General features: G+C 34.4%; 2 protein-coding genes across 8 annotated transcripts in view; one reads left to right on the forward strand and one right to left on the reverse strand.

Annotated features, from left to right (window-relative positions):
- M7BP (Myosin-7a binding protein) overlaps positions 1-23,313 on the forward strand; it is a 131,295-nt gene extending 107,982 nt beyond the window's left edge. For 6 of the 7 annotated variants that reach the window (XM_076135722.1, XM_076135730.1, XM_076135746.1 and 3 more), the window contains 10 exons: positions 9,791-9,999; positions 14,349-14,489; positions 15,090-15,207; positions 15,452-16,120; positions 16,446-16,566; positions 16,724-16,767; positions 16,858-17,200; positions 17,281-17,614; positions 19,001-19,627; positions 20,123-23,313. In XM_076135722.1, the coding sequence (XP_075991837.1) occupies positions 9,791-9,999; positions 14,349-14,489; positions 15,090-15,207; positions 15,452-16,120; positions 16,446-16,566; positions 16,724-16,767; positions 16,858-17,200; positions 17,281-17,614; positions 19,001-19,627; positions 20,123-20,440 (2,924 nt within the window). In that variant the 3' untranslated portion in view covers positions 20,441-23,313. The remainder of the gene's footprint in view (positions 1-9,790; positions 10,000-14,348; positions 14,490-15,089; positions 15,208-15,451; positions 16,121-16,445; positions 16,567-16,723; positions 16,768-16,857; positions 17,201-17,280; positions 17,615-19,000; positions 19,628-20,122) is intronic. The other variant, XM_076135737.1, reaches the window with a different exon arrangement.
- Positions 23,314-23,351: 38 nt separating this feature from the next.
- LOC142987191 (queuosine 5'-phosphate N-glycosylase/hydrolase) lies at positions 23,352-26,630 on the reverse strand. The gene is made up of 5 exons (XM_076135784.1): positions 26,392-26,630; positions 25,944-26,156; positions 25,363-25,635; positions 24,882-25,068; positions 23,352-24,361 (listed from the first exon to the last, which is right to left on the reverse strand). The coding sequence occupies exons 1-5, from the start codon at positions 26,545-26,547 to the stop codon at positions 24,138-24,140; spliced, it is 1,053 nt and encodes a 350-aa protein (XP_075991899.1). The 5' UTR covers positions 26,548-26,630; the 3' UTR covers positions 23,352-24,137.
- Between the last annotated feature and the right edge of the window lie 8 nt (positions 26,631-26,638).

Consider the following 26,638-nt stretch of genomic DNA (forward strand, 5'->3'; position numbering starts at 1 on the left):
CGATTTGTAGATTTTGCTAGCACTCTTTAATTAAGTATGTTCGGCTAATCTTAAGACTGTACTGTATAAGAAGTTAACAGTTTCCATGTTCTTTAATGTGCGTAAATTGTATTCGCTCTCAATTTGTTTTACATTCACATTGCGACATTACACGACACAATTTAATTCCGTAAAAATTCAAATCGCAGCATATATTTTTTTTTCAAAAACGGGACTCTACTATTAGAATAAGTACCACCTGATCAATTTCCTACATTTGGATATTTCTAATTGACCCAAACGAATTGATTGAAAAATATCGTAAACCGATAAAATCTCTACACTTAAAAGTGTGTTGGTTTTTAACCTAAAGTTCTTAAAGAAAAAATAATCTTCGACTACAGAATCTTCTTTTTTTACTTCCATTAATAATGTGGTTTAATTCCACCCTGAGGCGCCTCTCTGTTCACAAGTGCATACTCATTTACATGTTAATAAATAATTGCATCAAAAGATCACCTTTGTACAGCTGTAAGCATACAAAAACTGCAGGTAATTTAAACTTATTTATGCATTATAAAATGAGAAGTAAAATTAATTTGTTGAATATTTAATATGTAAGTATTTTATGGAAATGAGACTCTCTGTACAGCAATGTTGATTCGGAAGAGGTGTTTGCCCAATAATAATTTTATATAGCCTAAAAATACTTTTCCAATTTGCTTCATTTATTCTTCATTCAAGTAGATTTTTTTAGCTTCGGAACCTTTCTCCATATTACACTCAGAAACAAAGTCAGTTTCAGTCACTGTGTAATATTGGTAACTACACTAGTCACAAAGATTTAGGCATATAAAAAAACTAGTGTATTACAATCAATAATTATTTGATGTTCGTCGCAATACAACACAGTTTTATTTCGATATACGATTCCAAGGCCCAAATTGTGTTTAAACTATACTTAAATAATGTTCTTAAATAACATATAATCCGATACAGGAAGTAATAATGACCAATTAAACTAATTAAATGCATGATCACCATCACCTTGCAAACATACAAATATGGTCAGAAGCCTTTGCCGACGTCCTTTAAGGTCGACCGGCTTAAAACATTGACTCCACTGACCACTGGCCACGCCTGTTTTGTAATGAACTTTTATTACTTTAGTGATATTTTGATATTCAGAAATAATCTTGGTAGTTAAAGCCTGGAATAAAACGTTGCGAAGGTTCATTTTTGTTGTCGATTTGAGTGAAATGAGATTCCAGTAAAAATATACTATACCAAGGTACTTATTAACTACTAACTACAGTTAAGTATGAACTTAAAGTGTGAAGTCTCATCCCCTACTTCAGCGGGTAAGGGCTGATTTTTTAAAACCAAGTAGCCAGTTTAGTCCACATCTTCAAATATTTCATAAAAATAATTTCAGCAATTTAACCGTGGAAATCCAAGAGATATGCTTTCTAGAAGTCTCACATAACAAGATCTTATCGAAGGAACTTTCCTTAAAAAATAAGCGAATCTTACAAGCACCTTAAATATTTTTAACACAAGATTTTTCACTCCTCAAGTTTTTAACAGCAGTCGAGAATTCACGCGAGTATCATTTTATGATATTTTAAGACCTGCAACTACAAATATGGTCATCGTAACAAAAACTCGTCAAACTATTCAAGGACTTAAATGCATAACGACAGATTTATATCGACAAGTAGAAGAACAGCTTACTAAAATAAATATACGGAAAAGAGTAGCCTAGATATTTAATTGATATGTAATTTCCGGATAAACAAGTTTTAAAACCGAAACATTGGTGATTTGAACATTATGTAATAAATATATGTTATAGTAAGTTAGTCAAAGCGTGCAAGTCCACAAAAACAATATGAGTGAGATATCTATTGGCCTATACTATATACTACATACTTCGCCTGTGACTCGTCTGGTTACTTATAAATTTTGGGTCTGTATTTCAACTAGTCCAAAAAATATTTTTTCTTTTAGAAAAGTACTAGTATGCGCATTAACTTGAAAAAAACGCAAAGTTGATACTTGAAAAATAGGATACAGGGATTTGCATTTTGGACAAAAAAATCGAGAGCCCCTTCCAAGGTGGGACAAAAATGGGTCAAGAAACCCTAACATGAATATTTACTAAGCTCTTAAGATAGTTCGCCAATAATAACATTATTTACTACAAAAACCTTAGAATAAATAAGAACATAACAAAAACTGAGGGACAGAGTCTCAAAAAATACCTGCAAGTAACCGGTTCATATTAATCCATATAAAAGTCTACATAACATGGTCGTACCACATAATATACGCATGTGCTGACATTTAAACTCCACGCACCTGTTCGACTAATATAAGGACATTTTTATAGGTTTATAGGCTATATTTTGCCGTGGTATAATGAATATGGGACCGTTTTATCGTTCGATACAGTTATGAGTTAAAAGGATATAGAGCATTTATAACAGGGATGACTATTAATAGGCATCAGGGAATATCGAAACATTTTTTTTTGAGATAGAGAACTTGTATCGCGATAAAATGTGTTCTAAATTTTTTTGTAACAGCACATCGGTTGTTGAAAGCAAAATTGTATGAAATACACCGTCGTTTTACTATCGTATTCTATGTCATAAATCTTATTGTCATGTACCGGTCATGCACCAAACCAAATTGTGGGTATTAACGTCAAAATGTTTATGTAAATTAAACCCAATAATTCAATGTAATAAATTATAAGGTAAAATATAACCGACCCGGGAGTCAAACCTATCACAGCATCACGAACGACTGTAAACCTACTAATATTTTTTAGATTTAACGTAAAATTCTATGTTCTCTCCACGTCTTGTACTATCAGTAAATAATACATGTTTTATTGCTCTAAAACGCTTATAAAGTTTATAACATCATCATTAATTACAGCACAAACAACAAAGTAACTACAATTTTATAATACAAGGAAATACACACATAGGTAGACAATTAAAATGTATTTTTACAAGTGTATAAGAGAGCAAAGTGCAAAGTTCTTGACTTGTATTATACAAGATACTACAATAATTGTCTGTAATTATTTTACCTCTCACGTACAAACGAAATGCATCATTATAGTGTATCAAATAAGTTTCGATTAGTCTGTCACATAGTTGTCATTTTACATTTTCTGCCACTTTATTTAACAGATAGGCTATACGACACTTACCCATAAGCTTTAAAAGCCGGCACCTTAATTAACTGAGATAAAAAATCAATGGAAACTGCATGCCAGTTCGTCGAGTAGTTTTCGAGTTTATCGCGAAAAGACAGACTTAATTTTGTTAGAAGTAGTTTTTTAATTAGTTAACCGTATTTTTAGTGATAGCCCTAATGTCAAAGTTGTCCAAGCCTCCCGAAAGGCGTTTGACGTGGCTTAACGATCGTCATCTTAGTAGACAACAACGGGGATCGACATTTGCCCTCCGAAGCACGGAGACGGTTAGTTCAAATGCCACTATGCGGTCACCCATCTTTAGAATGACCGCGCCAAGGGTTGTTTAACCCGCTGATCGTTTACCAGACGATGAGCGCAACTGGCAACCGATGGACTAGACACTATTAAGTGTAAGTAACTCTCACGTTGACACGAAAAGAAATATCTACATCTCTATTATCTCATAATTATCATTAGGTATACTTACTACTCAAACAAAAATACTTGTCAAGATGAAATACAACAGTAATATTTTATACATTTATTGTCAGTTTAAAGATGCCTTTGTTTTAAAAGTAATTTCTCACAGTAAACATTTTTATTTTGTTTGAGGAAAAAATCAAATTCTGCAAAATATTCAGTTTATATTTATCAAGTGGATGATGATGAATGATGGATGGTTTAATTGTATTTATTTTTATATTTTTTCATTAATCGCCACCTTATCAAACTTTAGGGTAGTTATGCACAAATTCACGCAAATTATTAATAAATAACAAAAACTAACCAGTAAGTGTCCCATTGCTGAGTGAGGTTCTTTCCGAAATAGAAGGAGTTCGGTCTTGAATCTACCACGCTGCCCAAGTGCGGGCTTTTTATATAAAATAGGTTTTTATATAAACCAGAAAGTGCTTAACCATGTTCATTACACTCTTATGGTTAAACTGCTGAAAGATTCAGGTCAAAGTGAGCAGAGAAATAGTTTATTTATATAATTTTATACTGGGTATGTTAAAAAGCACTCGTAGATGGCTCGTGAACAATTCAGGCAATTACTGTCGTATAAAAACTTCATGTAGTCATAACAACTTGCCATAAATATCTCCACAGCACATTATCTTTATACCTGACCCTTGTATAATCACGCTATTTTATCATTACTCATATTATCCACCATTTTTATATCACGTGTCACGGACACCTCTTGTTTATAGTTACCTATTGTCCTTATAAGCTAAGTGAGAATTAGTAAGTACATATACGCCATTTTCTTCCACTATCAACAATAACAACCGGCTAGCTATGGAAATGTACGAAAACTTGATCAGCGCCTCTAGCGGGTGTAGTGGGAACTAATTTTAGGTACATTCTAAATATCATACTCGCTAGTGGATAGTACCGAATGTTAAATTCGTGACACTGTTTGTTTTGAATTTGTGTGCTGTTCTACGAGGAAAAAGAAACTAAGGAGGGTTTTAAAATGATTCAGTTCTGTTATCGGGGCTTCCTGCGAAATATGCCTATCGTTTCTCTTTACTATATCTTAGTAATAACTTTTATTATGACAAGTAAATTACGTAGATATTGTAAATCTTTATAAAATTGTTAAATAGTTTTAGTAACGTATATTTTTTGTCAATTTTGGTATCTGATATCCTTTTTACATAGAAAAACTTTCCAATAGAACTTTAAATAGATTAAACCTACGGCCCGTGCGTTACGACTTGCATGCTGGAAACCACTTCAACCGACCCGCGCGGCGTCAAAACTTGCAATAATACTGTCTTTTTCAAGAAAAAATGTTAAAAAACCATTAACACATATCGTGTGAATCCTCTGAACTTTGGTACAAAGAGCTCAAAGACTCATACATTTTCTTACAATGACAACACATACGCGCCCATCATGATTACGTACAAAACAAACATCTTTGCAATGCAATATTTGTTCTGTGAGGTAACCTGTCACTCGCGAATACATCACTTAACGTTGGTAAAGATAACTTGTTTTGATATGGGATTTTAGACTCTATGTTTTGGTATCTAGGGTTGAGATTAATGTGGTTGGAGTGTAGGTGTGACGAAACTAGGAAAATATGATGTAGGGCGTTGTTATTTAGGTGTGAGTTTTGTCGGAAAATGTATATAAGTGTATTTTGAACCACTAACTCTTGGTTAAAATTTAAGACTGAGGTCCTGAAAAATTTTCACTTCTTATTTTAGGAGGAGACCTATTTTCAACAAGTTAAAATTACTGTCTATTTGTTGGACAAAGTCTCCCAAAAAATGTTTATAGTTTATCACATGATATGTAAAGTATTAGTATTATCTACATCTGTATAGACATTATTGTATAGATCATAATAAACTAAATATACAAATAATTAACACAATGGAATATGGACACAGAGTAATAATTTTCAAATTGTTTTCAAGACGCATTTAGAAAACATCCTTTCATAATCCTTCCCAATTCATGATTCAAAATATAAATAGCACATAAATTTTTAATAGCCTTTAAACACCAAATGTTCAATAATATTGACTAAAGAACGACTAAATCGCCATACAATTTACAATTCTATAGTTATTATAATAATACTTTACGTCATTTATATTATCAAGCCTCATTTAACTTGTGCAAACATCGATTATGAGTAATCCGATGAAAATTTGGTTATTCGATTATTTGGTCGTTTGCTTACAATTCGATTATGTACGTTCGTTGTGCCTTGACCTCTAGTTATTTCCGTGTAATGTGAAAACGTGGGTATTGTTTGGTTATACTTAGCTATTTAAATAATAGTTTAAAGCTCTTGAACTGATGGCTTGATCATAAATCAGTAAATAAACAATAAATAAACAATTATTTTATTTTTAATATTTTCCTAGATTAATTTCAATTGCTATGATATAGAAATTAAGGTTAAAAAGAAACTAAACATATATTTTAAAGACTTGCTTTAACATTTTAAAATATAAAAAATTACTTTCTTCTAAGTCTTCTCGGTCTTTCTGTGACGTTTTTCGCTTCCAACTACTACATAATAAAATACTCTTATACACCTTCATCGTACTAAAGTTGCACAGAATTCTCGAATAATTCCTTATAAAGCTATATTTCAATGTTAACATACCTAATCGTCAAATTCATGAAGCTAAAATAGTTATTCGTAATGATTCCATTCAAAACATTATTCAAATTCTCAAGACACTCATTAAACTAAAACTCACGGAAGATAAACAAGCAATTCTTATTGTTTTTTATTCGAATAACGATAGGTATTCACGTCTAGAATGATCTAAGTTCTCAGATTATACAATGTGCACAAAAAAGCCATACTAATAATACCAACGAAAAACTCTACTAGCCTGTTCGTTTGTTACACTATAACGGCAAAACTGCTAAACTATTTTATGAAATTCGAAGAAGAGATAGTTTCAATTCTGAGACCTCAACAGAATTAAAATGTGTACTGAAAATATTCTTTCTTTTTCCGTCAAGACGTAACACACAGAGTATCGGTAGGAGGGAGACATTATTTCCAATAGGCTTTGAATTTTTTCATTCATTTTTCTATAGAATCCTGCATTCGTTAACAAGTTGAGCTAAGCAAGAAAAGTCACGGACAAGAGCTATAGTTTATAATTATGTATGTACAGAACCTGTTCGGACATTGGTCGGTAATTATCAAAATAATTATATTCGTGGCTATTTGACTGTTGAGTTCCGCGTTAATTGGGATTTTTGTAATAGTAGCTGAGTGAGATGAATATAAAATTTTCGTACACAAACATTTTGCAAATAAATAAAATTTAAATATTCCTATATTTTTTCACCATTGATGAGTTAAGATATGATATTTAAATATTCTGTAAATTGCTTTTGGGATTAACCTTTTAAAATGCTATGCCTCGCTTTCAAGGGCTCCACTGCGAAGTGTCAAACCCTAAATATCGACCGAATATTCACATTTCATAAAACAAAATTAATTCTATTCATTAATCATTTAGTGAATAAAAAATATGCAGGACATGTGTAACAGCAAAAATTTTAAATTAAGCATGTTTCTTAAATATATTTTTCTATTGTAGGCCTTTAAACAATAGATATCTTTACAAGTGCATTGGTATATTTTATAATTTGTGATACACTATTTCAGATATTTTACGGCAGTTCAATGTCCTTATTCACTATGGTTCGTGACTCTTCACGTTTTTACAAGCATTATTCTCAGTTTAGAAGTCGTTATAAAATGAGACTAATTCTTCACACACTTTTTTATTATGAAATTTTTGGTAGACTGTTCAGGTGTTTTATAAAATTATTTCTTTTAATAAAATGAAATAGAACACGTGCATTGCAATATCCAGGAGGTTCTAACGCCCATGGAATTCTATATTACTTTAGGTTTTAATTAGTAAACATGAACTAATTCACGGATTATAAAACTGTTTGTATAATAAAAAAACGTATGTTTTACGGCAGCAATAAAAATAAAATAGGCCAGAGGAGATAGGAGAGATATATAGATTTTAGCATGATTAATACCAGAGAGATGATAAATACCGATATTTTAGGACAAAAGTAGTCTTATGTTTAAGCGACTACTGACAGATATAAGCTATCCCAATTCTTAGCACGGTGATTTATCTATTTTAAATAATTGTAACCTCTACTGTTTTTAACAATACACTCTAGACTTTTAGAATGTTTATTCTGTCAGACAATAAGTAAAAAATAAATGTATTTTTTTTCTAAATCATAAAAGTATCTGGTAACCTTCAATTGCGCTTACTGATGATACTCTTAGTTTACGACTTAGTTTCTTTATAATATTCATAGTAATTTACTTATATTTTATGTGTCATAACTACGGTATATTTCGCATAACGACTATTACGACTTTACGTTATTTTTACGTAGTTAATCATACTGAAATAACTTCATAAATTAAAGTTAGGTAACTTAACAGTAAAAACATAAAATCAATCATAAGAAATTGTTATAGGTACTAGGTAATTTGGAGGCATTCTACATTTGCGTGATAAACATACTTACATATTTTAAAACTAGTGGCCGCCCGCCACTTCGTTCACATGAACTATTGTTTTCAAGCTCTTATTAGTCATAGCGTGATGTTATATAGCCTAGTCTTCCTGAGTACTGGACTATTCAACCCAAGAATGATTTATCAGCTCCGATCGATCAATCTAGTTGCGATCTGTGAGTTAAGCAACCTTGGCGCGGACATTCAAAAGATGGGTCGCCGCATAGTGGTATTTGAACTAAGTGAGTCCGTGCTTCGGAGGGAATGTAAAATGTCGATCCCGGTTGTTGCCAATAAGATAACAGTCGTTAAGCCATATCAAAGGCCTTCGGGCGATTTGAACAACTATGACACTAGGTTGTCCACTAGCTATACGACGAATGAATGAGTACTTCCTAAGATTATTGTGTTTAAAGAAACAAGCAAACTTCATACATAGATAGATTTGCGTGCACGCAGCACGTAAACTGAATGTTTATGCTACGCAACAGATTTACGACAATTTAACGATGTAATAATTTTACAGACACAAATTATGGAGAGCATATAAATAAAAAAATATTTACTTAATCAAATTAATCATATCATAGTGATAGACGTGTTATTTACGAGTGTCCCACTGAAACGAATTCAGGCTTTAAAACCCATGCAACGCACCACTGACTTTTCAGTACCTCGATTCTCTACCACTGTCGACTACCGACAACCGGCTTGCTATCGAATTTTGACATTTAGAATGTACTGCCAAAATGTTTCCTACGACGCCCGTCAGAGGCGCTGATCAGATTTTCATACAAAATTTCTCGATGACAGGTCGGTTGTCGTTAGTCGATAGTAATAGAGAATTGAGCTACAGTTACGCGTGTATTAGAAATAATAATCTTTAACTGTAAATGAAAATATTAAGATAAAACATTCTTACACGCAGATATCTTTGAACAGTTGTTGAAGAAACAGAAAGCCCCCACTTCTTGGCCAAGGTCTTTAAGGCCCTCTCATATTTCAGAAAGACCCATGTCCAGCGGTACTGGGTTAATGACTAGCCGAATTTTCCAATTATTTCTCGACCTACAAATATGTAATAGTCTAAACAATTACAAAAAATCCTAATTAGTTTTTAATATGTGATCGATTACTAGGTTAATTGTCAATCTTTATCATGCACCAAGCACCTGATTTTGATTGGAACACACGTGAATCACTAAAACTATTTTCATTAGGAATGTCATGGCATCACTCCCTGACTTAAACTTATTACTGACTTCAGTGGTTCCTTGGATTAAAAATGATAGATTTATTAATTGCACGTTGCAAGCCTGTTAACTCTTCAACAGTTTTTGTCTGGCCAGTTACTGTGATAACTTCAGTGTGAAAACAGTTCAAGCAAACCTCCACAACCCATTTTAAAAACCTTAAATTTTAAAAACCATAATTTGGGTAATGACTCCAGTCCTTTTAAACACAGAAACTGAGAAAACAATTTCATTCCACGACCACAAATTTCGAAAACATTATCTTCAAATCTAAGTTTATCGTTTCTTTCCCAGATCTCCCTCCACCACGCAATGCATCTCCATCAAACGCTTCGACCGGCGGTGCGAGCGGCGCGCACGTCCAGCTCAAGCGCCTGGTCGCCAGGGTCGTGGAGGAAGCCGCCTCGCTGCCGGCACTCGCCAGATACGCCGCTGAACCTCAGACGCCAACGCTCGAGTCTTCCACTTACGAAGATTTGTTAGCGTCGGCTATATTGAATAAGGTAAGATGTAACCTTCGTCTTTTTATGACATAATAGTTGCTATTTCTTCGTAGCATCCTTAGTGATTTATTCGTCTTTGTCGCCTATTTATTACCGTATGTTGGAGATTAAGATGGTTTGTTGTCATTCGTCCTTTTCTTGATCTAACAGCAAAACAGATCCGATCTCTTCTTACCTACAAAATCTGAATAGTAATTCATCAAACAGGAATTATAGGGACCTATAGTACACTGATAACGTGTATAAAAGGTAAGAACATGAAACAACCTTTTTTGCATTCCCATCAGCTAGGTTGCCTTAATATGAAAGCCACTGCTTTCTTCAAAATTATTGCCGAAATCTGAATTAAAGGAGCCGCCCTATATTCTTACGTGAATGGTCATTGGTCAATCAAGGCTCCAGTCAATCTAACAAAAAAGGGGAATAGGAATTATAATAAATAAACTGAAATCTAACTTGTGGTTTTCTTTGAGCTAAATAGAAGAAATAATTAATGTTAATAACAAACCCACGTATGCACTCAAGACCTGAAAATCAGTAAAACCATGTCAATGTCACAGACGCTACTTAGCTCCTTACTTATCCGGCTTCAGTCAATAACTTCCAGAGAAGATAAAGTGGCCTAATCGATGCAAATGTGGCTTTTGCATTGAGATAGTACGAAATTACTGATAAAACTAATACCTAACCTGATTCTTCATCGTGATATTCAGATTTATATCTGTTCACGCGGTAAATATACATATGTAAATTTCTGATATAATTTCGTAATGAACACTTAGGTCAGAAGGTCTTTGATAAACAAGTCTCTGAAGAGACTTTAGAAGCAATACCAAAGAGCAGAATCCTAAACGTACCAACTCGTATTTATGATAAAAAAGGCAACACATCAACGACTTTTTGAAGTTATGTGAATTAGAATTAATTATCACCTGTTCGAACTTTACATGCCTAAAAGATTTTAACGCATTTTTTGAACGCACGCAAAATCTCCAATCCGCACATGGGCAACGCGGTGGACTCAAGGCCTTAACCTGTCTTCAATTCCGGAGACCCCTGCCGTAAAACAGTAATAAATTTTTAAAAGATACGAAATTGTTTACTGCCTCAGATGTCATTTCAAAATTCCGGACATCCGTTTTAAATGTCATTAACCTGTGTGTTTTCCCTTGATCTGGAGAACAAATCCAGATGAATCCAATTGTGAAGTGCATGTTTATGTAAACATAACCTTATTGTAGAGAATCCTTACAACCGACTCATTAGGTGGACTGCGCGAGCAAATTAATTTAGGGCTGGCAGGCGACAAATTTTTACTTTCTTTTACTTACCTACGTTATTTTTATAATGACGAAATTCCGTTCATATGCTTTATATTCAATGACTTAGTAGAGTTAAGTAGATAGTTTATGACTTAGCTCGCGAATTCGTCGGTGAAAAGGTTTAAATATATCATATGCGGCGGTAAAAATATCCTTTGTGGAAATCCAGGTTATGAGGTTATAATGTATCTGTGTACAAAACAAGCAAAAGAGTAACAAATATAATAATGTATCCATCCATACAAACCATTGCATTTATAATATTAGTATAGTAGGATTCATTAGGACTTCAATTAAATGAGCTGTTGATGATTTGATCAATGTGATATCATCGAAAACGAAAGCTATGAGAAAACGTGTTAATTATAGAGAAATAGAAAACTCAATAATTATCTAATCATAGATTACCGCCATACCATTGAAACGTCCAGATTTTGTACATTGTACTATCTAACACTTTAATCCATAACCATATGTTACTCACGGTTATAGAACAACAATCTATAATTAAATCCAGCAAGCCTGATTACATCGATTACGCGTTTATCTTATTGGCAAGCGGAGCAAGTGAAATATAAATACAATCTACTATCAAATTCACTTGTCATTGAGATTAAGTAAGGAAATTGATATAATTGATTGTGGAAAATTATGAAAGCCAGCTTTTTGTGAAGTGTTATTTAAAAACGGGTGCTTATAATAGTATTATAAGAAAAACTGTCCATTTGACTGTCTGTCTGTCTGCCAGTCTGTCTGTTTACCTATCTATCTGGCAGTCTGTCTGTCATCTCCAGCCTGTCATGATTTTGTAACTCAACCGATTTTATGAAAGTTATAATGCAAATAGTTATATACCCGGGATAGGGCAGGCTACTTTTTTCAATAATCACCCCTAAAGAGACGAATCTAAGCCAGTGGAGCCAGGCCTATTTGTAATATTATGGCGGTTTAAAGTCCGTGTGAGTAATCGATACGTAAGATGCGAATATCGATGTCATAAACGGTGGTTTATATACCTAGATAACTGTCAACTTATCTATAGTTATTGCAGACAGAGTTTGCTAATGACACATTCATGGATTATTATGATATGAAGGGTAGTTACAGAAACCAAATGGGTCTATACGTTGAATCCCTGAAGATCTCGGCATCTATTGTAGTCGTGACAGGCATAAAAGCAACAAGGCCCCAAAAAGAAATTGTCAAACTATAAACAAATATACAACAAGGATCTGTGGATAGATACGATCGATCATACGTAAGTATATCGATAACATATCGGCAATTCGTTATCAGATAGCAGCTTCTATCACTCGGCTAGTGCGGCCCAAAGATAGTTCTTAATACCTACCCGATGCGATGTTTTCCAAAGAAACGGTAAGTCATAAAAATAATGAGATTAATGAGTTATTCATCGATTACATTCGTTATTCGTTGCTAATCGTTTGTGTGCGATGATCGTTTCCACCGTGATGTCCTGATATTTATTGAAATGTATACTTTTATTGCGATCTGTGCCGTTTTATTTTTGTATGTACTCGCGGCTATAAGTGTGGTGAGTTATGCAGTATGCTAATACAAATAAGTTTGGAATTTTTCTTGCTGTGTGTTTAATTTCTAGAGTTTTCTACGATTTTGTGAGTGAAAAAGTGATTGTGATTTATATATATTTTTGGTCTGAAGTTTCTATTAGCATGCTGGAGGATAGAAGTGTCCGAAGTACTTATATTACCCGACAAAAGAGAGGTTTTTCAGTGACAAATTCACTTTGATCTAAATTATCCAGTGATATACTAGTGAATTGTATTGGTGTAGAAAGTACTCATAGCACACAATAAAAGCAAAATTTCAGTGTTTAATTCGTTCAACCCTACTGGGCGGCCATTGCTTTGACCCCACACGTTTCTCGCCAGTACAGAACCGCGTTCGTGTGAACAACACCTTTTCATCCAACCATCTGTATTTTAAACCCCTAATCCTATTCAAATAAAGTTCAAAATCGTGTGAAATATGTACAATTTCTTCAGTTCCATTGTGAGCTACTTTCCCGAAGACGGCGAGGTTTGTCGTTTTTCATACGATTGTTCATAATCGATGCGTTTATACGGTGTGCTAGTGGCTCGGATATGCTCCACTGAGGAACTAAATCTTTATGAGGGATTATCGCTATGATCTGTACAGTGATATGTAGCCGTGTTTCCTGTAATTGTTCTATGTGGAAAGTGCAGTTTTCCGTTTCTCTTTTGATTGATAAAAGACTTCGTTAAATGCTTTAACTAACTAACTTGCTAACCTGTGATGATATTTATTGTTCGTCTATTTCTAAGTCTATGTTTCTTGTTTATAAAACTAGGACAATATTATCCCTTTCATGCTTACGATTTTTTGTATAAAGATATGCGGAAACGTTGTGAAAATCTGAAGTGTAACTTACAGTTTGAATTTGACACAATATCGAGTGCAGAGTGCATATACAAGTGGAGAGAAGGGACATTATGAGTACACTGCATTTCTTCATATCAATCGATAATGTAACTGTCAATATAAATTTAATCATAAATCAAATATAATATAACAGCTAATTTGTCTATCAACCTTGAATTTAATAATTTTCGAGTAGATAATAATTAAAACTGTTTATCAAACACGACAAAAGGAATCGAAACGACGAAAAATTTACGAAGATCCTAGTAATATTACAAATACGAAATTTTGTGAAGATGGATGTATTTTTATAATACGTTTGTGCATAAACAAATGAACGGATTTTGTCGAAATTTGGTACAGGGATAGTTTAGAACCTGGATTTACACATTATACACCCCGGATAATCTTTTCACGCGAAATAATTCGCAAGCATTACCTAGTGAACATACAATTAACTTGTAACCGTTTTACTTCTGGGCAATAGTCTACCCCACTATAAAAGGCATTAGATCTTGAAGCAGCACCAAGCAGAAACTACATAACCATATTTTCTTTCTAACAAACTTCTAAAAGCTTAACCAAAATCTCCCCTGCTTCCAGGTGATCGAGCGTTACCAGAATGAGAACGGTTCTGGTGGTCGCAGCAGTGGGATCCACTCGGCGAGCGCCAGCCCCACACCTTCAGAACGCTCCTCACCGAGGTCATTGAACTCCAGGCACACCAGGGATATCACTCCACCTGTAAGTCTTTGATCTATTAAGTAAGCGGATTAGTTAATCTATGTTTTATCTATTAGACTGCTAGTTTTACGTTTCGTCGAAGGTCAAATAGATTTAGTCCCACGTTTTTCAACAAAGTGGTAGGTGCATAAAGGAATGCATAAAAAAATTGTGTTTGAAACCATCGCGAGGAAAACTTGCTCACCCGAACGTTTCGTATACAGTTTGTGTCTTCGCATTAGTCGTTTTTTCATTAGACCTTAACCATTTATCTACCTCGTTAAGAAATGCGGCAGTAACGGGTTGGTAAATAAATATTATAGAGGCACATAGGATTCTTAGACCTACTATTTTAAAGGCGAGATAGAAATTGGTCTTGTAAATCCTACTGCAGTCAAGTCAATAGATAATAAACAGAAACTATATGTGTTACTATGTTACCACTAACTAATTATGATGTAATTAGAGACAAACATTCGAGTACCTAATCTATAAATACTTAAAACAAATAAATTAAGTCCGCACCGAACAGAGAGATAACGAACGAAAGTGTAATCATTACACGAGGAAGTAGTCATAATAGAGATAAAAAAATAACTATGCAAATGTACACTTTTCTAGCTTCATGAAGAAGATGACGTGTCAGATTGGGAAGAGGGGGAGGCGACGGACGAAGCCCTAGAGATGCCACGACGAGTGCCCTTCCCAGAATTCGGAGGGGACATCGTACACAACACAGGTAAACTATTACATAAAGTACGTACCGGATGCACCAAAATTACCGATACTTTAATCAAAATCATCACTGATGTGTAAAAAGCAGTCTACCGAATAATAAATTAAAAAGCAGACTTAACGAGCTTAGTTATCATAATCGGCAACAACGGGACAATGTTAATAACCTCTTTCTAGATAAGCGTATCAGCAACACGAATTTGCGCAAAATTAATTGAAACAATACAGAATATGTTACGCCATTGCAGATAATGAGGATCGAGAGTTCGACGAAGTGTCCGGGAGCGACCTGCAGGCGGTAGACGGCACTTGGGAAGAAAACTGGCTGTTCCAAAAGAAGAAAATTAAAACTATTCAGTCAGTTCCTGTTCCTATGCTAGTTCCTAATTCGAACACGGAATACAGAGCCTTGATCGGTGATAGAGACGCTGATGACACCACAGACCTTTCAGACAACGCGAGCGACTCTGAAGAACAAGCAGCAGATTACAAAAGTGACATGAAGAAAGTACTTGATAGTAAACACGTAATAGGAGGAATACCAAAAGTCGAGGACTCCGATTTTGAACCAGACAGTCTCACTATTCTTGACGGTGAAGATGAGTTCGAACAACTAGTTGACAAAATGCAAGACGATAAAACAGTAGACGCTATTATTAACGAAATTAATGATAACGTTACTATTGTTGAAACTGTGAATGTGAACGCGAAGGATCAAGTCGATGGCAAGTTGGTGCTCGGTATTGACAGTGGGCCGCTTACTAAAGCAGAGTTCGCGGTGAAAGAAGAAATACACAGGACATTACTTAACGGAAACGTTGAAGAACTGGAAAGTATTCATGCGAAAACGAATGGAGATCTACACAATGGGGAGCCAGACAGTTTACAAAATGTAGACAACTTCAATAATAATAAAGGTAAATTTAATATTCTTTCTTTCTAAATTTATAATACCTAAGTGACAAAATAAATTAAATATATCTAATTTCTAATAAGTACTATCGCAAACTAGGATAAATATAGTAAAGTCCATAGTCTTAAACAAAATGCCTGTCACTGCAATAAACTTAAAATACATAAGAACAAGAATATGACGCTAATAAGATAATGACGCTAAAATAAAGTAGACTTTGAAGCAAATCAAATACATTTTTGTGATTGTGTTGGAATCGAATTTCAGTCTAAAGTAGCTAAATACCAGTGACACGAATTGTATAATATATTGTTCTAATATTGTTCCAGACTCGATGAACACACTAAGCCACCATGAACGCGAGGGCGAGTATGAAGAGACAGTGACCGTCCCTGTCCAGAGGTATGCGGACAGTCTGCGCAGAAAACACTTCGATGACAGACCGCAAGTGTAAGCATTTAATACTCCTATTACCGTAAAGAAAGTCAATACAGTATAGAATTTTACGCACTATCTACTAAAATAGAGTGGGCCACTATGGGCTCGGCTAGCGATGTAGCAAACTTATTGTTAATTTTCAATAAATAAGAATGTGGATTCTTTTCAGGGTACCAACCCGAGATACTGATCAAGACGATGAGTTGATACCAGGTAAGTTAAAAACATTAATCAAAATCTAACAAAAATACTTCTCTAAACAGTATAATTTAAAATAATATACACGTTACATAATGTTTTCAGGATCAATAGCATACAGAGAACGTAAAAAGTGGTTGAACTACGTAGAAATGCCGAACAACCCATATTCCCCCGAAGCCATACAAAAAAGACTATCAACTAAGAGTACTTCATCACTATTCGACATGTTCACCAACAAGAAGGAAGACGATGATGATAAAATTGTAATACCTGATGATGAATCAGATGAACGGGAAAGTAACGAGGTCCCTTCAAAAGAGATCAACCATAATAAGCTTACGTTAGCCATTAGTAATGATAGCATTAATAATATCGATAGAATTAAGAGTCCGTCGCCTAGAATACTGAAAGACGTTGTGGCTGATGAAATACCACAGTATAAACGGTAAGTAGACTTCCAATGACTACTAACTAGCTGTAGATGCATTGGTTAACTTTATGTAAATACTATTGCTTGTTTGACAGTTACGGCCGAGACTATTACATAAGAGAGGCGAAGTCGTCGTGCGGCGGACGCAAAAAGACGAGCACAAGCGACACGAGCTCGGTGTCGTCCATGAACAAGTCGACGAGCTTAGACAATTTCGATACAGAGTTCACGTCGCCTGTAAGTGCCAGCAGCTCGTTGAGCGACCTGGAGGCCTCCGCCCTCCACCAGAACATCGTCCGCGCCGTACTCAGCCCCAGAAACGCCAGCCCCAACTTCGCTATAAACCCCATTTTCGAAAACCCCGATAGACAAATCGATAACGCTGACGAAAATCATGCGACAGACGATCGCGTCGGTCGAAACGCCAACGTAAGACAACAATGTAGAACTGTGTGCAATGGAGGTGACGGTTATGTGGAAAACGAGGATATAGTTAGACTTAAAATACCGAAAATACCCGAGATTACCGAAGACCTTTTCGAGACGTACACGAATGTTAGGCGAAGCAACACGCTGCGAAGCGAGGACCTCTGCGTCCGCGCCAAGCGCCGCCCGCAACTCAATTTTACGTTCGGGGGCAGTCTCAGGTTAAGCAAAGGCTTTCGTACCGATATATGGTGAATGAGCACCCCTCCTAGTTCCAATATTGTCTAATACACCACCTCCGTTCTGAATGGCACCCCTACTGACAATCGATCAATCTGAACATGTGAATCTCTCGACTGTGTACGATACATACATAGCTTCAGACCGGATCTGTTAGGTTACGATACTTCCGATAGATAGGTTAACATCACGGTCACCTCTCATTAAATATGGTGAACGGAATTCTTCCTCATCACTAAAGCGAGCATAAATCTAAAATATCTTCGTTTGACACACAGTATTGGCTGTTGTGTGTAAAGTTGGCATGTTGTTATTTGTTGGATATAAAGCGCTGACTAACAGCACTGAGCACTATTAATCCAAGAGTTATCTTTAGTACTGCACTCATAGATTTGTGTTCTTCTTATTAAAATTTTCAGTACTACCGTAATCCACAAAGACGTTAGTGGGTGAGTGTTGTAAGATTTTGGCAAACAAAATTTTGACTAACCGCATTCGACTGCTTGCCAATGAACTAACCGTTTCCTTAAACTATTCTAACACTAACTACTTCGCAACATTCAGTTCACACATTCATTCCATCTGAATCATTTTTACTTGATACAATATCGACACTTGCAATTTTATTATACCACGAAATTAATTTTAGTCGCATTCATATCTCTTTCTTTGAAAATCAAAGTATAATCAGAGATAAGATTTCCAAGGCTCAAATTAGTACATTTGGTATTAAATTACTTCAGTGATTTTACGTTCAAATGCACTCATTTGATAGCCCCAATAATTTATTTTTCCTTAACAAATAATCGGTATAATAAAGATACGGTGAGACTAAATTTAATGAATTTTCTATAAAGAAAACAAAATCGACACGAATAACACGTTTTTATTTCTAATCGCAACGCACGTTTTAACGCTTCGAGGGCACTTGTCTTGGTATAACCTAAAGTAATAATAATCTTGAATAACTTCTAACATAATTAATAGAACTACTAACATCTATTGCACCTGTAGCGACGAATAGTACCACGTTACTTGTACAAATATAAATATCTGGGATACTGTTATATTAAATACTATATCAAAAAACAAACTGCAGCTTGGTACAATTGACGCATAACATAGTCATAACGTTATCAACATTTTCAGGGATTACTTATAAAACAATTCAACATGATAGCGACGAACCAACACTACACAAAATTCGCCGGTAAAGAGGACATGACATCACTAACAACTACTATTAACAATAAAGATGACATTATGATTGAATACGACGACGCTAACGATCAAACACTGTTTGCCGCTACACCGATATACCTCGATGACGACACAGATAAAAAGTTTGAAGAAATCCTTGAAACAGTTAATAAATCAGCTCCATCAGAACCACCCCCTCCAATACCAGTAGAAGTCGAAGAATCTGAGCCTCTTAAATCGCCAATAAGCGTGGACAACTCATACATAAGCACCAGCAGTATGGAGGACTCCATCAAAATCTACAACGTTCAAACGGGAGAGATTATTAAATGTAAGCCTGAAGATAACGTATCAGTGCGATACGAGCCTGACGCGAATGACAACATTGATATTGTCGATAAGAACATCTCAGAAGTAGATAGTGTGAGCAGCGGGAACGATGTGCATGACGCTGTGCTAGACGATACTGTAGCCAAATTGGAATTTGAATCTGATGATATTTTGCAACACTTGCCTAAAGTGAAAGAGTTGGCTAAGAAATTCGTGAGCATGGAGAATTTAGAGGAACCAGTAAAGGTGGGTGATTTTATTTGTGTTGTGAGTCACTTTTTTTACAAAACTAGGTGTGTTAACTGTTAACATTTGACAGTTTAGATAAAGTTGTTTGTCCAGTGCTAAAATTAGTAGTAACTAACTCATAGTGCTTCTGCGGCGAACGAAGTTTTCCTGCTAATTTTAGACTGCTTTGAGGGCGGAAAGCATTGTAAGGGTGTATTCTGTTGCATGATTTAAATTAATTTCCAACCGGCTTCGAAATTAATTTAAACAAACATTAAACGTATTTAGATGTTATCGTATCGTATTTATATGTTAAATATGGTTAAGTCACAAGGTTTAAAATAGGTTTTTACATCACTTATTTTTCGTATAGGTTTTTCCCTTTATGATAATCGAATAAATAGATAACTCACTACAGTCAGAATTCGTTCAAAAAACAATTGACCACCCACAACATAACGAACGAAAGAGACAAACACTCTAAAAATTAACCTAACCAAACACATTTTCCAGACACCACAGCCGTACCTCCGACGGCGCAGAAGCAAGGACAATATCCTCGCAGACTCTAACTTCAAGCCAGAAAAGGCCAAACAGATGTACATGCACAGCTTAACAGCAAGAAGTATCTCAAAAGAGTTTCGTGACGAGCTCAAGCTCTCCATGTCGACCCCTCTCACCGTCCCTGGAGGCTCTAAAGAAATCCCTGAAGGTATTGAAGAGGTGACCAAAGAATCTAGCAGACCAGGTAGTCCCTTACCTGAACCAGGCACCATTAAAACCAAGTTGGCGTTCTTCGAAAGTCTCAAGTCCAAATTTAGTAGTAAGTGAAGATGTCGATTGAAAAGCGATGCCATTGTAGAGAATGTACCGAAAGTTCAAATTTAAATTTAACGTATTTTTCGTGTAAAAATCGCAAAATTTTATTGAAATGTGTCATTTGTAAAAATAAGAGTAGGTAGTATTTATTTATTGGTTGTCTAAGTATCATATTAATATTTAGTAAATCTGAATTATGATTTTTATCTTATTTCAAAAAATCTTTATCTTTTTGAACAAAAACTTCTAAAATGAATGGAAGAAAAAATGGTTTCTAAAATCTCGCTTTTCAGTTACACGCTTCACATGCTATCCTAATTTCTGGAATCCCGACACCATATCGAATGGAAGATGATCGTAAAGCATGATTTTCTGTACATTGCGTAGTGTTTATCGCAGTAGTGAGACTACAACTTGTTTGTGCCGAACAAAACAAGTAATGTAGTTAAAACTGACTAGGGCAGGACATTCCTTGTAGTTATTAGTTTAAATTAACGGTCACATAAGTTAAATGGTAGGTTACGGTGTAAATTTTAAGTGCCATTTTGTAATCATTATTTTTCATTTTATTTAAGTAGTTTTTGATATGTTGGCGGGGAAATGATTTATTAACGGGGACTTTATTTTCATTAAATTGGCACCACTGGCACCTTAGTTTCCTGTGTAAAAACTCTTTGTGTCATTTGTAAGAAAATAGTTATAAAGGACCTGAGTTGCTAGTGGCGCCGCCTGGTGGGGTAAAGTGGTATTTCTAATAGCATGCTATTTTTACTTTACTTTGCATTTTGAAACTTAGTATCTATGTCATTTAATTACATAAAGGTCTTCTTATCATCGTCTGTGACCAAACAACAGACTGCAAATTAATTAAAATTATTTCAATTCAAGTTAATTTTCAGACATGGCAGTAAAATATTTTATGAATAAGAATACATACTTTTGAATTATCTCAAATATAATTTTGAGAAAATATTCAATTCTTATCTCTATGGGAGTATGCAGAAACGAAATGTACCTATATCTAAAAAAAATCTTATACCTATACATTTCATCGCCAACAAATCGTAGACGGATTAGCTAATGCCAAAGTTGTATACAGGGTGTCCCAAAACTCAACGATAATCCGAGACAGGATGAAAGGCCAAGTCATACCGGTCATAGGTAAAATAAAAAAAAAATTCCATATCACTTAGTTCAGCAATAATAGACACTTTTCAAAAAAGTTGAAATTCCACACCCTTGGTCGCATTTTCAAGTCCTGTGATCACCAATGTCACAATTTCGCTGTGTTTTTTTGAATTTCGTGATCTCAATTAAATATGCTATTAATCGTATAACAAATTAATGCACAAAACATCGTTAATTTAATAAAAAAACTTAAGTTTTAGTGAGTCATCTTTCTCAAAAATATCGTTAGTCAACTTTGACGCTTCATACTGAAAAAAAAATGTACTACACTACCCTTGGCAAGTTATTTCAAAAGTTGGCGCATTTAATCAAGATTTCAAAATGGTATAACACTTGCCACTTTTCTTGCCACTAAAAATGTTATTTTTATTTGAACGAAGAGTATCCTCGCAGATGGATCGGACGCAGTGGTAGAATTTTATGGCCTCCTCGTTCTCCCGATATAAATCCAGTAGATATTTTTTACTGGAAATGCATAAAAGAAAAAGTTTATTCGAAATCAATACAAAATCTATCAGAACTTAGCCAGAAAATTGACACAGCGTCAGAGGAAATAAATTCAAGGAATTTTGATTGACTGGTGCAAAGGTCTTTTGTAAGGCGTTGCAGAGCCTGAATTCATGCCAGAGGAAAACAATTCGGAATTACTTTAGTTTAAGGAGAATAATTAAATAAGATCGATGGTTCGTTCATTGTTTTTTTTTTATTGTTATAACCTATTATGTTTATTACATTAAATATTTGTTATGGACTGACTCAATTATCTCTTTACTTAAAATAATTGCTTTCCTCTGGCACGAATACAGGCTCTGCAACGGCGTACAAAAGATTTTTTCACCAGTCAAGCGAAATTCCTTGCATTTAATTCTTCTGACGCTGTGTCAATTTTCAGGCGAAGTTCTGATAGATTTTGTTTTGATTTTGAATAAACTTTTTCTTAATGCATTCCCAGTAAAAAATATCTACTAGATTTAGATCGGGGGAACGAGGATGCCATAAAATTGTACCACTGCGTTCGATCCATCTGCGAGGATACTCTTCGTTCAAATAAAAATAACATTTTTAGTGGCAAGAAAAGTGGCAAGTGTTATACCATTTTGAAATCTTGATTAAATGCGCCAACTTTTGAAATAACTTGCCAAGGGTAGTGTAGTACATTTTTTTTTCAGTATGAAGCGTCAAAGTTGACTAACGATATTTTTGTGAAAGATGACTCACTAAAACTTAAGTTTTTTTATTAAATTAACGATGTTTTGTGCATTAATTTGTTATACGATTAATAGCATATTTAATTAAGATCACGAAATTCAAAAAAACACTGCGAAATTGTGACATTGGTGATCACAGGACTTGAAAATGCGACCAAGGGTGTGGAATTTCAACTTTTTTGAAAAGTGTCTATTATTGCTGAACTAAGTGATATGGAATTTTTTTTTTATTTTTCCTATAACCGGTATGACTTGGCCTTTTATCCTGTCTCGGATTATCGTTGAGTTTTGGGACACCCTGTATACTTACTATAACTGGCTAGTATATAGTGGTTGTGTCCTATGTATAGTGTAGACTAAGTATATCATAAATTATTAATATGTGATACATATATATAATGTATATTATGTGAAAACACGCATACAATCGTGAACAATAAATTATGGATGTATGGATAAGGGTGGTGTTGAATAAAAATTATACACAAATATATTGTTTTATTTTTATTTATTTATAATTTGTTTTTAATTGATTTTATGTATAATTGTATACTTATAATATACTGGGTTTGTATTATAGTCTGACAACTTAGTAGAAAACCTCGCGGATGGCAGAAGTACCTATACATATTTTAAAGCATCAGTGCCTATGCTTACTGTGGCTTGCTCGATACAGCAGCTACTATATCTTGCGCATCATTCTTAATTGTAATCTAGTTAAACGGTGCAAGCCAGGGCTCTGTACTAAGTTGTCGGCGTATAATTAGACGGTTTGGGTAAGTTTATGGGAATATTTGCAATGGTTGGTAACTTAGTCTGGTAGTATTTGCAATTGGTAACTTGAAGTCTGATCAAACCTGTTAGTCGAAAGTTTGACTAGAAATGTCATCATAAAAGTTAACTTATTTTTAATACATGTGTAAAAAACTAGAATGCTAGCACCATTAGTCAATACTTTGTTTACAAAATTATGAATATAAATTGATTTAATTAATAATACAATCATCCATATGATCAAGAATCCACTTGATCAATCTCTATATCGATGCTGGTAAAGCGAAATGTAGGCCTTGGACATAGTATTTTAGTTAAACAATTCAAGAGTAATTCAATTGTAATCTGGACACTGTCACACAGTTGGAGTTTGTTTAAAAGATATTTATTTTGCAAAATAAAGGGTACTCTGCATTTAACTCACATAAAATACAATATAAAAGATATCGCGATAAAAAACAAAAGGCCGAGTTTAATTTAAATTAGTAACATTTGCGCATACATTTTGCCTTTACTGACATTGTAACAATACTTATTACTTAGTAATAAATACCGAGCGTCTTATGGAACGGTATGCTCTCCATATCATCGGCATACTTGCGTCTATAACACCATAGGTAGTAGTCTATCAGACTGGAGTTAGGTACCTCCACATTTTGTCCTTGCAGCTTGTGAGCTATCATCTGTTTGAGGAGCTCTACTGCGTGGATGGAACAGCCCCGAATTTCCACTTCTTCTTCTGAACCGCTTGGTAGAAGAATGTCTGTAAAGAGAAGATTGTTTTCTATGTACAATATTAGATTCTGTGACTCCTGAATCAGATAAACAAATTAAGTTATAAAAAATATTATAATCTGCCACTAGATCATTAAGGCAGTTAACTTGATCGTAAAAAAGACAACTGGTGCACTAAAATTCTTCTAGTTTGTTAAAAAAATAAGTACTTGTTCCAACTAGGAATCGAACGGTCATAGGAAATCGCAGCACCACGGCCCGACGGACACAAATTTTCAAATGAATACTTAGTAATTTTGTTACTTTGTAATCTAAGCCAAATACAAAATAACATCAAGATAGTTTATCATAAATGTCAATTTCAAAAGTATTGGAAAACCCAGTGAAATGTAAAATGATAGGAAATGAAAAACACACAGACACTTTAATGCTATAGCAGCGTTGAAATAAGATTTACCTAATAACAAAGCTTTTTACAATAGCATTTGAGAATATACAAAATTTTGGACAATAGGACATACAAACAAAATCTTCCAAGAATATATTACCTATCTTCAATTTGTCCATCAGCTCATCAGTATAACTCAGCGCACCAAAGTACACAAGTACTTGAGGCACTCTGTAGTCAGCAAACATAGTCATCTTGTCTATATCTGTGAACTCCCCCCAGCCAGAGCCACCAAAGAAGTTCCATATATCTGCCACTAGGATCTGTGCTCTTTTGTATAAAGCTACCTGGAGAATACAAATACTAATTATCTTAAGAAAGTAAAATAAAATTATAAAAAGGTGCTCTTGACCAATATTGGGTTGAAGAAGCCAGCTCAAAGAATTTACTCTATTGCTAGAGACATTGTTCACGTTTTATGAAATTTTATGACATGTTATTATTAAGATTCCTTAGAACCTGAATATTTAATCAAACCCCTGTCAAAGAATTAGCCATTATAAAAAAAAACAGTGTCACCTTCATATAAAATAAAAGTTTGCATATTTCTATGACTTCAAAAACTTAGTATTATACCATACCTTCTGGCCTTTAAAAGTGGCTTCATCACGGAAACAAGGGAAATCATTCACAACAATCTCCAGCAGTTTCACTGCAGACTTATTAGCTTCCTTCAAACAGTTCTTAAAAGTCCCATTGTACTTCTTTAGAAGAACCGTTCCCACTTCATGTAATACTGTTATTCTTTCATCAAATAATGGCATTTGAACTTCATTGTCACTTCTCATGATTGTACATAATTGCTCTGCAGTTATCTTTGAGTAGTATTCAGGATTTGCTATGTCTATGCCTTCCTGGAAACAGATTTATTAGGATTAGACCAGAGTAAAGTACCTACATTGCTAAGCCAAACATACAATTAAACATTTGATGCTATGCTATGCGAGTTCATATTTTAAAGAACAAAACAAAATTGAGTTAAGTTTGTACACAGTAATACAATAATTCTAACAGGTCTATATTTACATCATATTATGTCAGAACTAATAACCGGTAATGGTCAGGGCAAGACTGAATCGTTACAATTTTCAGCATTAAGAAACAAATTATGAAAATTTAACAGCTTATATATTTAACTTTATTATTTTAAGACATTATATACCTTGATTGCTCTAGAAAGGGCAGCCTCCAGTGCATAATACCCAGAATGTCCATCAACAGTCCACTTCTCAGCTCCAGTGTAAGACCAGAAGCAGAAGTTGAGTGCATCAGCCACAAACACCCAATCAGCAGCTCTCTCATGGTCTTTAGGTGGCTGCAGTATGTTGGCACCTGTGTCTGGTACCTCTAACTTGTTTGTTATTGAAGTTAACATCTGAAATTATATAGATTATTTATATCATTAGTCTGGTAGTGTGTGTAAAACGTGGCTCAGAGTGAAGAAGACAGTAAAAGTTAAATTTATTTCATGCAAAAAAGTTTTAACGCCTGAAGCTACTACTCAGCATTTTCCCTAAATAAATATGCAATATCCAAATAGCAAGAAGAATGTATGTCAAAGAAGAAATACGAGGTTTATAGTTAATTTATAGAGATTTTATTTCAAGTACCTCTTCACAAAGCTTATCAAGTCCTGTTTCATGAATTTTAACATGTTGCGCATTTTTTGCGATAAATTCACCGGATTGTGCCGGTGCCGAGACTCCTTCACGAACCATATTGAATTTATTACGAGCCACGAAACTGAACGTTATATTTTCTGTCATAAAAGCAATAAAATGTAACACAAAGTTCAATACCTATCTTTATCAAGAACTTTGAAATAACTTTATCAAAAATCAAAACAAAGGAAATTGT

Source organism: Anticarsia gemmatalis, chromosome 1 (assembly GCF_050436995.1).
Source record: "Anticarsia gemmatalis isolate Benzon Research Colony breed Stoneville strain chromosome 1, ilAntGemm2 primary, whole genome shotgun sequence".
NCBI classification, from domain to species: Eukaryota; Metazoa; Arthropoda; class Insecta; order Lepidoptera; family Erebidae; genus Anticarsia; species Anticarsia gemmatalis.

What these genes read in the sequence shown, in the direction of transcription:
- LOC142987191 (XM_076135784.1), bottom strand. Translation starts at nt 26,547, where the DNA reads ATGACAGAAAATATAACGTTCAGTTTCGTGGCTCGTAATAAATTCAAT. An exon ending in CCACTTTTAAAGGCCAGAAG is followed by an intron (nt 25,069 to 25,362) that starts GTATGGTATAAT and finishes TGTATTCTCCAG; the next exon opens with GTAGCTTTATACAAAAGAGC. An exon ending in GATGGACAAATTGAAGATAG is followed by an intron (nt 24,362 to 24,881) that starts GTAATATATTCT and finishes TTCTCTTTACAG; the next exon opens with ACATTCTTCTACCAAGCGGT.